The 16,426-nt window shown below is 29.8% G+C and overlaps 1 protein-coding gene across 1 annotated transcript in view; it reads right to left on the minus strand.

Moving 5' to 3' along the window:
• Positions 1-16,426, minus strand: part of LOC145259181 (ATP-binding cassette sub-family D member 3-like) — an 88,921-nt gene that overhangs the window by 39,663 nt on the left and 32,832 nt on the right. The window contains exons 10-15 of the mRNA XM_080116952.1: positions 15,521-15,577; positions 11,785-11,837; positions 10,652-10,741; positions 9,824-9,893; positions 5,544-5,613; positions 2,641-2,738 (exon numbers count right to left, since the gene is read on the minus strand). Coding sequence (XP_079973078.1) covers positions 2,641-2,738; positions 5,544-5,613; positions 9,824-9,893; positions 10,652-10,741; positions 11,785-11,837; positions 15,521-15,577 — 438 coding nt within the window. The remainder of the gene's footprint in view (positions 1-2,640; positions 2,739-5,543; positions 5,614-9,823; positions 9,894-10,651; positions 10,742-11,784; positions 11,838-15,520; positions 15,578-16,426) is intronic.

Genomic DNA, 16,426 nt, shown 5'->3' on the forward strand with positions numbered 1-16,426 from the left:
TATTGCTACTGATATGTAAGTATTATCAAAGTTTTTTTTACTTGGAATGTGATTTTTACATGTGTCCTATACTGTATAAACACAAAGGATAGTTTCCCCACTTCGTGGTGTCCTATATTAGTCCTTCTACAGTCTGTACAGTTCAAATTTAAGTATGCTCAGCAGTAGAAACTGCTTTTTGTAAGGGAACATAGAAAATTCCTTCAAACATGTGTAATCAAGCATTGTACGTGTTCATGGTGAGAATATCTTTCAGGTACAGACTGCAAACTTCAACTGCATACTTATTACTAGTTTTAGTTCATTTATAGTTGATCTTAATCATTGAATATTAAAAAAAATTCAGATCTTGAAAACTCAATTGAAGGAAATATGAATTCATACCAGAATACATTTCATGTTAGTTTTGGCAAAATTCATGCTTGATTCAGACATTATTAAATATTATTTACTGATAACTTGAATTTATTTTTCTTCAGATAAAATATCATTCATTTAATTTTTACCTTATATCAAAAAAATATTTCAATATTTGAATTATCAGAAAATAATTGTGTTACTGACATCTATATAATACAAATGAACATCTGATTTTGTACGTTCATTGAAACGAAGACAAAACACTGGACAGATTTTTATGAAATTTTAAACAGTTTAATAGACTGTTTTACTTATGTTTTAAGGAAGCGAAGAATGCAAATTACTTACCTTCTCCTCCCATGGAAATAAACGTTCTATTAATTTAAAACCTGTTAGACAAATTATTATGAAATATATTACACTTATTTTAGAAACTAGCATGGCTACCTGGTGTTACCCAAGTACATGAAGAACAAAATAGAAGTGTGTATCATCTTTCTTTTAATAATGTCTGTCTATTTCCTCCCTCCCGTCAAGAAGGATTTTTCCTCAAAAGAAAGAACAGATACTAGACTTTCATCAAAGTCTGAAAATCAAGATTATGTATTTTATAGTTTCACACCAAAGTTCAATGGAGAAAAAAAATACTATAAATGTTGACAATCTTCCCCTGACTAATTTTGTTCTTGGCAATCCCTAAAAGTATAAATATTACAAGCAATTCTATCTGAAGCAATGCTGAAAAGGATTGGTTCTTGTACAGAATTCCCCCTATATTAAAAATAAATAAATAAAAATCTATGTACATACTGTGACAAAATGAAAATCATATTCCAACAATTACACAAATTGATCAAATAGTTTTATTTTTAAATAAGAAAATCAAATTTTATGAGTATCAGTGACTGTCTCGTTTGCCATTTTGAAAAAATTCAGAAAACAAGGGAGATAAATCTTGCAAGTTTTTATTGCGTTATGTTGTAATGCCTATGAATTCCTATTAAATACTGAAAAATGATTTTCTTTATAATAAAACTATTTGGTCAATTATCAATTTTTGGAATATGATATTTTCGTTTTGTCACGGTTATGTACATCATGCACATTTTTCTTTATTTTTGTTTTTTTAATGGGGGGGGGGGTCTAGACTAGAACTAAATGATCATCTTTGTGGTTGTATCTTATGTAGTTTCTAACTTTTAGCTTGACACAGACACACAAACAAACAACTGTTCTTTATATAAAGGATAAAGTTACTCCTTAATCCTTATTTGATGTTACAGACAAAGCAGATAAAAAATTTAAAATATGTAAACATTTACGGAAAGTTTTTTTTTCCAAACAAGAAATATTACCACCGAAATATAAGGGGCTACTGCCAATTAGGGCTATATTCATAGAGTCATTCAGAGGGAGTGTGCAGAAAGATGTTTGTTCACATTGCATTTAAATTTCTACATGTTGGTAATGTCAAGAAAACAGGAAGCAGGGAAGGAATTCCACAGGTTAGTAGTTTTAAGAAGCTATTAGAGTAGAAAGCCTTCTGGCATCAGGGGATCTTTACAAGTAGGGTCCAACTTACTGTTGGGTTTATTGAGTGCATTTATGTCTAGAGGGCACCAGAACAACAAATTTGGAGCACATTCCACTGAAGTACTTGTAAAACACACACAGATACAATATTTAGAACTTGGTAGATGGTATGGGACCTACTAGATAAGAGTCTCTTTTGGATCTTGCCTAAGAGTGAGAGCGTATTGGTTAGTGCACCAACCCAGATGTGGTAGCAATACTCCATGAATGGGTGAATGGTAGTTTTGCAGAGATATAAGATATTGGCTAGAGTGAGAAATTTTCTAGTAGGGTAGAGGGAGCCCATTTTTCTTTGCAGCAGCCTTGGCAATATTTTCTATGTATTTGTTCATGTTACTTGTGAATGTTAAATCAAGGAGTTTGAATGTTTGACACTGGTAGGATGCTATTAGTCATGGTAATCAGTGGTTGAAAATATTTGTTAAAAGAAAGGAGCTTTGTTTTAATAGCATTAAACATTACCATTCATTTATGTGCCAATTTAACTACAAATTTAGTATTTTTCTAAGTATTTAGCCATTGCCTTTGATATGTGTACATTCGATTTACCTACATGTTGAGAATAGAGCATGGTATCATCTGCAAATATACCCATTTTGGATGTAAGCATTCACTTTTTTATGTCCATAAATATATTGAAAGTGAAATAAACCTGAAGCATTTCCACTTCTAAAATGATGACCTTACCTCCAAAAGTTCACTGTGGCTACTTCGCAAATGCCTGGGATGGGCTAGATTGAGGAATGGACGACTGACCACCAAATATCCAATCACTGTTGCAATATCTGTTTTAAAAAAGATTCATTTGTTAGTTCCAAAATAATCATACCATATAACATGCTATGATTTACATGAACAAAATGACAGTACAAAAAAAAAATAAATAAAAAAATTTATTTGAGAAAAATATATCACCTGAATAATAAGATTTAATCATTTTAACTTTAATTAGCGGTTTGGTATATTTTACAGCATTTCAACCATCCAAAGTTATATAATGCTAAATAAAGTTGTCAAAGGGTATGTTATAGTTAGGATAATTATTTTATATTTTTACAAAAAAATTGAAATTAAATTTTTCCAAAGATTTCAGCTTTGATGAAATCCAAAATATTGGTCATGTTTCAGTCTTTAAATATGTCCTTTCATTGTTGTTTTTCTACACTATTCCTGTTACAATATTTTTGAGTATAATGGAATATGATCCCGCACAGTCAGGAGATTCTATTTATAAATGATGCTGCTAGGAACTGACGAATCAAATTAATTCACGTTCTGCTACCAACCAATCAGAAACCAGAATTGCTCCATAAATATTAAACCTTTCTGTAGCAATTCCGCATATGTTTTCTTCGTGTCAACATGGGAAGAATCTTTTGCTCTGTGGATTCCAACTCAAGAACTGTCTACTGCGAACTAGTCAACTTCTAGGACTTGTGTAGAACAACAAACCATCGGAAACTGTTCTGAAACTAAACATGGCTTACACTTCTAGAATTCCACTATTCGTTCGTGCGAAAAACAAAATTTGTTTATTATTTTGATCTTGAATACTCAAGTGATTGGTAAAAATGTAAATCCTGAGAAGGTAGCCTCATAAGATTGAACAGAATTCTTTTCTTTTTTTTTTTTGCTAGTTAATTTTCTTAATTAATATTAAATAAAATTCACTTTCAGTATAAATTGGATAGTGTTCCTTTTATGAAAACGCAATTTAAGTTTTCTCAAACTTATAAAAAAAAAATAAAAATGGTATTCATTATTGCTAGTATTTATTATTGACAGCTTGACTTTGTTTAGGAATTAAATAATCTGTTGATATTGTCATTATAAAAAAAGTAAAAAAATTGAGGTACCAGAAATAAGACTTTTTCTTTTTTATTTTATTTCAATCTGATAAATTTTTATTTATTTTTTTTTATTTCAATTAATACTGCAAGAAATATTTCAGATACTTCAGGCTGGTGGGCTTAGATTGTCTGAATAGGATCAGAAGATTAAATTGCCCGAATAGAAAATCAGCTGCAGCCAGTGATCATGCCTGATAGTAATAAATAAATAGTAAAAGCTGTATTTTATCGTATATTTTAATAACTTCTTCAGAATCTGCGGATATTGGTAAATAGCATTTTATAAACATTAGTTTAGAGTTTATTGCCTTCATTTGCAAAGTCAAAAGTCTATTGACTGCAGCTGTAAATACATACAAGTCTGTCGTTCAGTAGAGAAGTATCATTGTAATTTCACAAACTAAAAACTTCGTTATTTGTTTTAAACTGGAGTTTTGGTTTAGTTTAAAAGGAGAATCCTTCTGTTGTAGCACTGACACAGACTAACCAATTGATACTACAGTCAGTGTTAAAAATCGAACATAGAATTCTGACAAATACAATAAGTGAATGATTGCAGTCTGCATAATGAATGCACACAGGCACACGTTCATAAAGCTATATATTTTTTAATGCAGAAGAAAACAACTTTAATGTTACAAGGAAAGACTTACAAGAGGGAAAATCTCCAAGAACTACAAGGACTAAATTAAATATTGGAGCTAATTACCTCATGTAAAAACAAAAAAAAAAAAGTTGCTTATTTTCATAAAGAAAATCATTTTTAAGTGATCAATAGGAATTTGTAGCGCCCCTCATTAAGAATGGCTTTCTAAGATCTGGCAAAAGTTTAAATTATTTGGAATTATCTCCCTTGTTGTGCAATATGCTATTGAGAGATCATTGATTATCATTTCGCTATAAAATTTTCTTTTCTTTTAAAATACAAGTACTTGATCAATTTACCTGGTTTTTGATATTCAATATTTTCTTTCCATCACAAATTTGTAGTATTTTTGTTTTTCCTGAGAAGAGAGAGTGGAGTTATTGGCTTAAATAATTTTTCCTCTGTTCTTGCAATGAATGTTAAGGACCTCCAACCTTATAAAATCAACCAGATATACATTGTTTCACTAAACTTTATAGAAAAGCAAGAGAGTTTTTTGTTTTTATTTTTTGTATAACAAACATTTGTCTTGAGTGATGAATCAATTGACAGTAAAACAGTCACAAAGTTTATGCATCGTTCACTTATTGTGGCTAGGAACGCAAATCTAGAGAGGCCAGTGTCCTGTTCCAGAAAAGTCTTGATCATAATAGGCCTTCCGGCTCATAGCTTGATCTCTGGAAACTGCAAGAAGCATTTTTCCAGCAAGTTTGTTGTCCAGACAGTGCCATAAGAATTGCAGATATGCAGGAAAGGCAACTAGAATATCTATATTATATTTCTTAGTCTGTCTGGCCATTAAATTTTTTCTCAGACACTGGATTGATCCGGCTGAAATTTTGTTTGCATTTTTGTTATTATAAGGTGCAACAAACAAAGTATTATGGTATCCATTTGATGCCCATTAGGGATTAATAGGGATTAGTATTTAAGGCAAAAATGAGCACAAATTAAACCATATTCAGTCATCAATTTGGTCTACAGTCCTCATTCTAAGTCAACGGGCTATAACTTTTGCTCGTTTTTAACAGCCTAAAAAGTTTAGTCTAGACAATAATGATCTAAGAATAAAAAGTTTTTTAATGCTTACTTACATTTTGCTATGATACTGTCGATGAAACCCATTTGCATGCGGAAAAATATGAAGTTACTTGCATGCTGAGCCTGAAATAAAAATGTTAACATTTAAAAAATGAGAATCAACTAAGGAATAGCATCTTTAATTTTTAATCATCTCCAAAATTCTCAAGATGGCTGGCATCTCTCAGCAAGATTTTTGTGTTCTAGTCTAGAATTCCCCTATATCAAAGAACAAAACTAAAAGAAAAATATGTACATATGCGTGCTGAAATGAAAATATATTCCAAAAATGGCATAAATTTCTCAAATAGTGATTAGTTAGGAATTGTAGGCAGTTCAACATAAACCTTGCGAGTTTTTAATTATTGTCGAGTTATCTCCCTTGTTTGATTTTTTTTTTTTTTTTTTTTTTTCGAAATTGCAGGGGAGACAGTCATTCTCTGCTACTCATAAAATTAAATTTTCTCATTTAAAATTAAACTACTAGATCAATTTATGCGATTTTTGGAATTATATTTTCATTTTATCAAGTGTACATATACAACAGATTTTCTTGCTTTTTTTGATAGAATAAAAATTCTGAACAGGAACCAAACTTTGTTAGCTAATCTCTAACCATCATTTTAAAATGGTATACATCTATGGTAAAAGAAAACTTAGAGTTCATATCATCAGTCTGAAACTCCTATATTACTTAAACCTTCAGAAATGTGCAACTACGTGAATATCTGCCATCAAAAACCTGCCATACTCTGAACATCTTGTTTCCCTGGGACTGAATTAACTAAAATTAATATTTAGTAACTGACTTAATGAACATCTAAAAAATTATTAACCATCTTGTTGTCAACAACAGTCCTGAGAATCTTTTAATCTCTATATGTCTAACACACATAGACATGCTTTCATAGACAAAAAACAGCAAAGGTCTAAAACATTTATTTCAAGCTTGGATTTGATGAAGCTTGGAACAAAATGACTGAATCAATTGTTAACTGCAGAGATACTGCGAATGTTTTGAAATAGCATTTTAGGGTCAGTAGCCCCAAAAGATTTATTTTTCACCCTTAAAACACCTTGAGACTCAAGCCCCAGAATTTTCCTAAGGTCAAATATTATGTTTCCAGCTATATATCCATGTGGTCTTGCTTTTGAGTAATTTTCAGCAATAACAGTTGGAAAAGATTCTATGTCCTGAAAAGTGCTATTTTGGATGATTTTGACCCTTTTTGACCCCCTGGGAAGGCAACCAGAATTTTTATAAAAAGTCCGAGAATGTTACATTTCCTCTCTTGGGTAGTTGTAACTTCATGCAAAATTTCAGAAAAATGTAATGAGTAGTTATTGAGAATTTGGGGAATGAACTGACGAGAGTGAATTCTAAGGTCCAAATCCAAGTAAGTCGGTGGACCAATAAAAATAAAAAAACGTGTATCAGGTACGTACTTGTGAAAAAAAAATATATATATATTTTAAAAAGTACTTAAATTGATCAAGTAGTTTTATGTTTTTATAAAGAAAATGATTTTTAAACGATTAATAGGAATTTGTAGGCATTACAAAATAAATCTTGCAAGTTTCAATTATCTCCCTTTGTTTTATTTTTTTAGATTGTTTCAAAATAACATACAACACTGCTGCTCTTTTGTTACTCATAAAATTTAATTTTCTTATTTAAAAATAAAACTACTTTATGAATTTACATAAGTTTTGGAATGATATTTTTATTTCATCATACAGATTTTTATTTTTTGATATGGGGAAAATTCTGGACAAGAACAGCATTTTATAAATATTAGCTTAGTATTTATCACCTTCATTTGTAAAGTTGAAAAAACTCTTGTACTTCCTGAAATTAGATAAAACTACATATGACCCCCTTACTCCTTCATATGTACATATTTTGGAGGAGTTGAAGTGCATCTCAGCATTGTTCACAATTATTCATTAGTCTTGCTATTATTAATCTAAAAAGAACAATGAAAATTTAGAATAAAATTATCTAAAAAGATTGTTCTTTTTATTGATTTCTATGATTGAGAGACAGAGAGAAAGGATTAAGACTTATGAAGAAAATAATATATTCCAAAATAGAATCCATAAATGAATATAAAGATAATTTCAGAAACATCTAGAGAATTGGATATAAAAAGTATTTATGAATGGTACCAAAGAAAAAAACTGAAAAAAAAAAAAAAGATTAAAAAAGTACTTTTTCAAAGAAATTCTTTGTACAACAAGGAAAAATATCTATGCAAAACATATTTGGTTAAATAGCGCTAACAACTTGTCTCTACATATTTTGTTTGATACTTTAGAGTTGCTTAAAGAAGGTTCAGATTTCAGGCTGAAACTGGTTGATAAATTTATCTCAAAAACTTATTAGACAACTCAAAAGTATCAAACAGAAAATATGCAGACATATTATTGTCTGAACTATTTAAAGAAATAAATAAAAATCATATATATATATATATATATATATATATATATATATATATATATATACACACACACACACTAATTAAACAAATGAAGCATGCATGGTCCTCCGTGAGTGCAGTGAACAAGGCATAAAAAAATTACTAAGTTTGCCCCACCCTCATTTAGCCCCAGAAGTCCCCAGGGGACATCAAATCCTGGTGAAAATGAACAAATGGTGCAGTTTTAGACCTTAACATATGTAAATTTGAGTTTTACACCATGCAAAAAAAAACAAAAAAAAAAACAAAAACAAAACAAACGACTACTCTATCATTTGCCCCCCCCCCTATATAGCCCCAAAACTCCCCAAAGCCTTAACATATTTAACCTTTAGTTCAGCACTATGCAAAACTGCTAAATAGACAAACACACAAAATTTTGAAATATGGTAAAATAGTCCCAAAAATGGAGTGTTTTTATTAGGCCTAAAAGAGCTAAGTACAGACAAACAATTATATAGAAATCAGTTACAACTTTTTAGAAAATTTTATAAAAATCCAAGACGTCAATTTTTTTTTTTTGATAAGCACAAAAGTGTCAATTTTAGCCATTTTAACCCAAAGGGCACCCCTGTGGGGGGGGGGGGGGGTTAGAGTTTTCCCAGAAAATCCGTTGTTACTTTTTTTTTTTACTCATATCATGTTTAATGTTTGTGCAAAATTTCAAAAAATTCCAAGGTGTAGTTATTGAGAAAAGTGTGAACAAAAAAACAGACAAGGGTGAATTTACAGGTCTACCCTCTTTTTGTTGGGGGATCAAAAATACTTTTGGTAAATTTCTCTAACAATGTCTATTTTTAACAAAGTAAAAAAATGCTTTTAATATTAATAATCATTACTCTGAAATAAAAATAAGGGCAAGAAATTGACAAAAAAAATACTAGAATGTATTACATAGATACATAAGAAATGTTTTAGTGATATTCATGCTACACATATTTGTCAAAATTCAAAAAGTTTATAAAATTTTAAAACAAATCCATAAATATAATTTTTTCTTCCCAATCTTCATAAAAAACAAAAACCTTTAATACATCTTTTAACAAGCTTTGTAATTCAAATTAATTTTGTTTTCAAACATTATTTTATCAATCCGATATTTTGAATCTCATATCAGTAAAGATTGTTTGGATCATTTGAACTATTTTCATCTTAGTTGTTATTCTCGCGGTTCAACTGACATATCTTCTGACCTTCTCAAGGTGTATCTTTTTGAAGTTAGGAATCTTTATATCAACCTCAAGGAACCCCCCACCTCTTTGTTTTATAATCTAGAGGGGTAGATTCTTCTTGTTCCATCAACCATGACCATGTAGAATTGCTAATTATTATGTTAAGTTAAGCTTGAATCTTTAACCTCTAGAAGATTGTCACTTAGCACTGATTGCTTATCAATACTTAATCACATGGATTTGTGGCACAATAGTTCAAAGTGTTGATTAGCAATTGGTCTAAAGTGATAGTTTTTTGGGGGTTGAAGTTTCAATCCTTCCTGCAGAAGGATATAATGAACTCTGACATAGCTGATGAAATGAAAACAGTCTATCCTTATGGTAGAAATAAAAGGTTCAATTTAACATTCTATATAAGTTTCTGAGTGAGACATAAAGATTCCCAAGTTCGAAAAAATGCATCTGAAGAAGGCCAGAGATTAGATCAAGTGAAATGTTGTAAAAATAACAAGATGATGAGAGCCCAAATAATCAAAATTGTAAAGTAAACCACTGGATATTCTAATAAATGATAAAAATAATTGTACAAAAAAATTTCTGCAATTCAAGATAAAAAAAAAGAATGGATACTGAACTAACCAATTTACCAAAGGTAGCGACAATGATGTTATGTTCTCTTTTGTTGCCTTGGTAGAATGCCACCTCTTCACTGTCAGAAAAGAAAAAGATAGAAAAAGTTAATTAAAATGACATTTTCTTTTTCTTAAGGTTTATTAATGATTTTATCATATAATTAATGATAGATTAAATTGGAATAAGACAAAATTGGTAATGAATTTTGAAACCGCTGTTGGCCTTGAATATGAACATCAACAGTTCAAGTAATACAGAATGATGTCACAATATTATGATTAAAATTAAGTAGAGAATGGAATTTTCCAGTAGATGTTTAGGTAGAGGAAGTTGTATCACAAAGAAGTTAAATTCCATTACATTATTTTGATTCTAGAAAATGTCTAAAATTTAAGGTTTTAAGAAAAAATTAAAATTCAAAGAATCCTGCTTCATTAATATTAAATCATTATGGATCAAATTCAATGCATATCTGATGTATCTGAATTTTAAAATGTAAAATTATGTCCATATTATCCCCCTACACACACACATACATGCTAAAGAAACTGACATTTGAAGAATATTTATTAATTGATGTGAAATACATATTGTAAAAATTTCATAAAAATCGAAGGTTTCTGGATTTTCATGATGGGTTTTCAACTCTTTTGCATTAAACTAAATATAGCTTACATTGAGACCATTTATGCCTAGCAGTTTTGTTCTAAAATTCATGATGCTTGATTAGTTTAGGAGTGAATCCTATACATATATAAACATACCTAACTTTATAAAGATAGATATATAGAAAACATGGGAAAAAAAAAAAAATGAAAAAGTTAATTGAGTAACCTGTTTGTAATCAGTCGTGAATTAACATAACGATAATCTCCTTCCAAACGTTGTTCTTTCATGGTCATCTTTGCTACTGGACGGCGTACTCTGATAAGAAGAATTAAAAAAAATTAAATCAATATGAAAATTTTTGAGTGAAATAACTTTTAACATACAAATTAAAGTTTTCAAATATTTAAAAGAAATTTTTTTTCTTATATTAGCTCATTTGACATGAGGGTTAGTGTTTGTTAATGGACTGAGAGGCCATGGTTCAATATTCTGTTAAGTCAATTGGTACTTGATGCTTCTTTGCTAAATACTCAGCATTATAAGGTGAGAAAAGATGAAGAATAAAGAGGTAGTGCCTTCACTACATGTCCATGTAGTAACCATTAAAAATGGTAACCTTCAGTCGCCCTAGACCAAGGATTGGCAACCTACGACCTGTGGGCTGGATCATGCTTGTGAATGCATTTTGACCAGCCTGCAAACCTGATTACCAATGACGATTTTTAACACAAGAAATAAAGCTTTCGAATTCAATAAAAGCCTACTGTTCTTCTGAGCCACTCAACCGAAACACAATCAAAACTCAATCATTTCCATTTCTGCGTAAAAACTGAAAAAAAAATAAACAAAGCAAAAACTGAGAGACGGTTTAACTGACTGACTGATAACAAACATTAGGCATGGACAGCTACAATCTGACAACGTTGTCTGTGTTGGCTTTGTATTTCATTCCTTCAACAGCGACACCACTTATCGCTTACTCCTATACCGACATTATGTAAATTGCTGGTATCAATCAATGAGACACTTTTTTATCTTTTCAATAAGTTTCAAACATATACATCATAATTTCATTCATTTCATTCTGGGTGGTTTTTTCACTTTGAAGTATTTTTACGTTCCTTTAAGAAAACTAGTTTTTGTTAGGTGTTTTTGAATTATAGATTATTTTTGGCTTCCTGATTTTTCAATGTTTATTTGTATTATGGATTTTAATATGCAAGTTGACCTTCGTTCTGACCCATGACTGGTCATTATAACACGATCCAACCCACGGAGTTGACCCCTGCCCTAGATGATAATCAATTCATTTATTTATTTTTATGTAAAGAAATGTCTTTGAATAAACATGAATTTACCTGGTCAGCACTAATCCTGAAAATGCCAAATAACCCAACATGATTGCTGGTCCCTTAAAAAAAAAAGAAAAAAAGAAAAGAAAAAAAAAGATATTAAAATATTCTTCAGACAAATACATAAGGAACATTTACAAATCTTTCTGTAATGATTTAACTAACTAAAATGCACTTCATTTTTTTTTTTTTTTTTTGCATATTGCATGTTTGTAAAACAATAATTAAACATTTTATGAATGTGCTTAGTGGCATCCCAATCTTTATCTAAACTATGAAAAGCTAACTGTCCTGATCTTTTAAATCATGACAGTGTCGTTGGATATAACGATGATGATGAAAAGAAAAAGAATTGTTAAGAAAGGTTATGATATAAATATACGCTCGCCCATTAATTGTGGATATTGATAAGGAAAAAATTAGTTTTCTGTCATGATAATTTTTGTTGACATAAATGGCCATTAAAAAAAGAACACTGGCTGAAAACGGGACATTGCAATATAAAGGTATCTAAAAAAAAAAATGCCAGACATGGCACCTTTTGGCGATTTGACAAGTTCATCATAATATGCTTCCCCTGTGAAGAAAAGCTGTTAACCAAATTCTGGGTGCTCAAAAATTATTATTGGATAACCTAAAATATATGTTGGATGTTATGAGTTTCTTTGGATAAGGAAAAACAAGATGGTAGATACAAAGTCAAGTGTCTATTAAATTTTGTCCAGGGAATTTGATCACCACAAAAAGATAACCAAATTATTTATTTTTTACTCTTACGAAATGGCACTTGGAAAAAACCCCTGGTTATGTAAATGAAGGATGGACCCTTCATGTGTGTGATGGTGAAGGTAGAAACCCTCCCACATGATGGAGGGTGAAGGTAATGAATCCTTCTGTTGAGAATGGCAGATTAAGGAAGAAAAGGAAATTTTTTTTTTTTTAGAGTTTGAGAATTTCAAAAACTGTCTGAGATTGGTTTTCTGAGAATTTTAAAATGGAATTCTGGGAATCAGAAGCAGGATCATGCCCGCTTGATTCTCAATATAATGAAAGGCAAAAATAGCCTCAAGGGCACATTGTCAACTGCCTGGGATTTTCACACCAGTTAGAGAGAAACCCCGGACTAAAGTCTCACTCTATTCTAAGCCCCCTGAATCTACGCTGCGAAGAGCTAAGCATAACTATACTAACGGAAGCCGCCAGTCCTCAGAGTATTTGTATTTTAGTCACAATTTATGAATGATAAAAGTCTTGTAACTTTCAGTGAATAATTATCTTTTGTTTATAAGAAAAATGACCATTGGTTTTTCTTTATTTATTGATTGCCTGTCGAATTGAAGGTGCAGTTGATTTCAGATCTACCCTGATGCCAGACGGGGAAGTCACAGAGCAAGCCATTTTGAGAAGAGAACTCGGTACAAAGTTGAAGCAATGTACAGCCAGCAGAAAAGTAGACAGTGTTGTCACACAGACTTAGGGTTGTGCATATTTTGTGTGTTCGAAGCATCCGAGCGGTATTTTCCAGTGACCAGTTAGGATATGCTCACTCTTAAAGGGTCTATCACAAGACAGAGTTAAAAGTGTAGCCATTGGGACTTAAGGTTAGTGTGCATTTTTTTGCCTGTGTGTATGACGAGAACAGGGTGGTGTTACAAATTATATTCAAAGTTTTTTGTTATTTCTTAAACATGAAAAACCGATGTTAAAAGCTAGTATTTACATCTTATTTTCTATTAAAAATGAATGTATTTTATAAATCTCTAGAAATAAGTTGTTATTCAACCTTGAAATGTATAAGATAACATTTGGAATTTAATTTTTCAGTGGAAATTTGAGAATTTTCACAAAAAAAAAAATAAATAAAAATAATCATAAATCTGTGTTTTTATTAATATCAAAACACTGGATTAAAAAAGAATAAGAAAGCATAGCTAATTAATAACATGACTTTTTTAAAATGAATATGCAAATTAGTTGACTGTAATATGTAACATAAGGATAATATTAGAGATTTATTTGTTTCTCTATTTTGGACCCCCCCCCCCAAAAAAAAAAAAAATAAAAATAAAAAAATAAATAAAAAATTTTTAATACCATTCTAGGTTGACAAGGGAAATGTAATACAATTATTATAATCACTTAAACTATTACTAAAATTGAGCAAAAAAATATGAAAGTTTGTTATTTAATTAGATTTAATTAAATAAATTTTTAATTAAAAATAAAAAAAAACCTACTATTTTAAATATTCACTTTGTGTTATAGATTATTTATTTACCAATTTTGATTATATTAAATTGATAATTATGATAAACTGAGTTTGTTTTGTTTTGAAATTTTTGAGATGAGGATTAATTGGATTATTTGAACTGCTATTTTCAGATGAGGTTCTCAGTTATTCATATTTTGGCCAATTTTGGTCAATGTAAAAATGCTGGTTAACGATTAGTTCAAGTGAATCTTATGAGGGTTGAAGGTTCATATTTACTATAGATTATAATAACTATAAATAATATAAATTAACACTTCTACTTGGTCATAGATGATAGAATGAGAACAATCTATTCACACAGATGAAATAAAAGGTTCAGTATTAAATTTCATGTAAGTTACAAAATTTAACAAAGATTCCTAAGTTTAACTAGAAGTTCAAAAAGGCACACCTGAAAAAGATCAGATATTACGTTGGCCAAAGCATTGTTCATATAACTAAAATGATAAAAGTAGCCTGAATAATCCAAATAATTGAAAATTCTAATTGAAACACTTTTGAAGAAAATAATCTTAACCATTAGACAACATCAATGACTATCTGCACCTACCTGGCGTTGCTCAGGATGCAGTGAAGTCATTTTAGTTTTTATGGCTTAGCCATATTTTTTTAAAAACTTATACAGAAAAAGAAATAAAATTTAAATTCTAAGAGAGAAAACTCTTCATATTCTTCAAATATGAATTATTGCCCTTGCTGAATTTAATTTTTTTCTTTTAATTAGTTAAAAATGGCCCATAATATAACACCATTCAATCAGTCCTGAGCCTAGATGGCATCACTTATTAAAAAAAGCTATATTACTTATATAAAGTACTAATCTTCAAACAGCACGTCAAAATCTGAGCCAATCTGATTAATTTTTTTAAATTACAGTTATTTAAAATTGCTTTCACTCTCAGCCTATTGTTCAGATTTACTCCCCAGTGATTTCTGGTTGTTTGCAAACCTTAAAAGATGCTCCAATGAAAGAGATTTAGTTCCAATGAAGAAGTGATATAAAAAACTTAGATATATTTTGAGATTAAAGACAAATTGTTCAACAATTGTTACACAAGAATTGGAATCAGTTTATCAATCAAGAAGGAGACTGTATTGATGAATGAAGTTGAATTTTGCCTAACCATTTTATTTGTTAGGCTTCAGACTTATTGATGGATGGGTTAGATTGTCCAAGGTGAACTCTGTCATATTACCAGTTGTACAGTCATAATAAATAAAAATTGGCTAGTCATAAACAAAATTTGATTTGTTCACTTAAATACTATTCAGGTTGGACTTAGGAATTTTGACAAGGTAACTTTATAGATATAGATTAATAATAAAATTTTGACATCAAATTAACAGTTGGTTTTAAACTCATGAGAAATTTGTAAAAAATTGAAATAAAATGTATACTTTAAAAATGTGAATAAAATCACTATAACAAATGGAAAAAAAAATGAGCAAATAAAAATGTCAAATTTTTACCTGAGGTCCAATGCTGTTAGCTAACTTTAATGTATAAATAATCACATCCAACACAGGCTGAAATTTAAAGAGTTGAAAAATATTCTATAAATACACTTATTTTATGTAAAACATAAAATTGACAAAAAATAATTTATAATATCTACATATTCATACTAACTGAAATGATAAAATAGTTATAAATTAGTCTAAATTAATTTGAAAACCAATAGAAAAAAATAATTTTCCTCACAAAGTTAAAAAATAATATGGTAACTCTCACTACCCTTATTGTATCCTTAAGTCCTTACATTTCATGAGCAATGTTTCAAACAAAGGAAGAAGAATTGCTGTTTTCTGAATTAGAACATATCCATATAACATTTACTGTTAGCTAGTTTTTGACCTTGAAGTAAGATTTTTTAGCTCTTTGTATCAAGTGGCTTCATATCTTGTTTGAAAAGATTTTCATTAAAAATAAAGAGGATAAACATAAACAATGAGAAATAATTATAATAACTTTAAGTATAAACCAGAACCTTCACGCCCAAACAGTTTGCCTGATTTTATATATATATATATATATATATATATTGTTATTTTTCAAGCGATACATACGGTTAATATTGGCTCCGCCTCTTGGGATTATGGCCTAACGGTTAAGGCACCGGACTGTGGTAAACATGGTCTGAGGTTCGATCCCTAGAAACAGTTAAACTACGCTGATGAGAGGTAATGACCTTGAAACACGCGTGTACGTAGATTACTGTTTTAAAAATAATAAATAAATAAAAATGTTATATACGTCCAAATTAAAAAGGGCGACTTTCTAAGTAAATAAAAAAATGAGCTCCGAGGCGGAGCCAATATTAACTGTATGTATCGCTTGAAAAATAACAACAATAACAAAATCTATATATATATATA

This window comes from Euprymna scolopes, chromosome 3 (assembly GCF_053919585.1).
Source record: "Euprymna scolopes isolate OS-2025 chromosome 3, ASM5391958v1, whole genome shotgun sequence".
NCBI lineage: Eukaryota > Metazoa > Mollusca > Cephalopoda > Sepiida > Sepiolidae > Euprymna > Euprymna scolopes.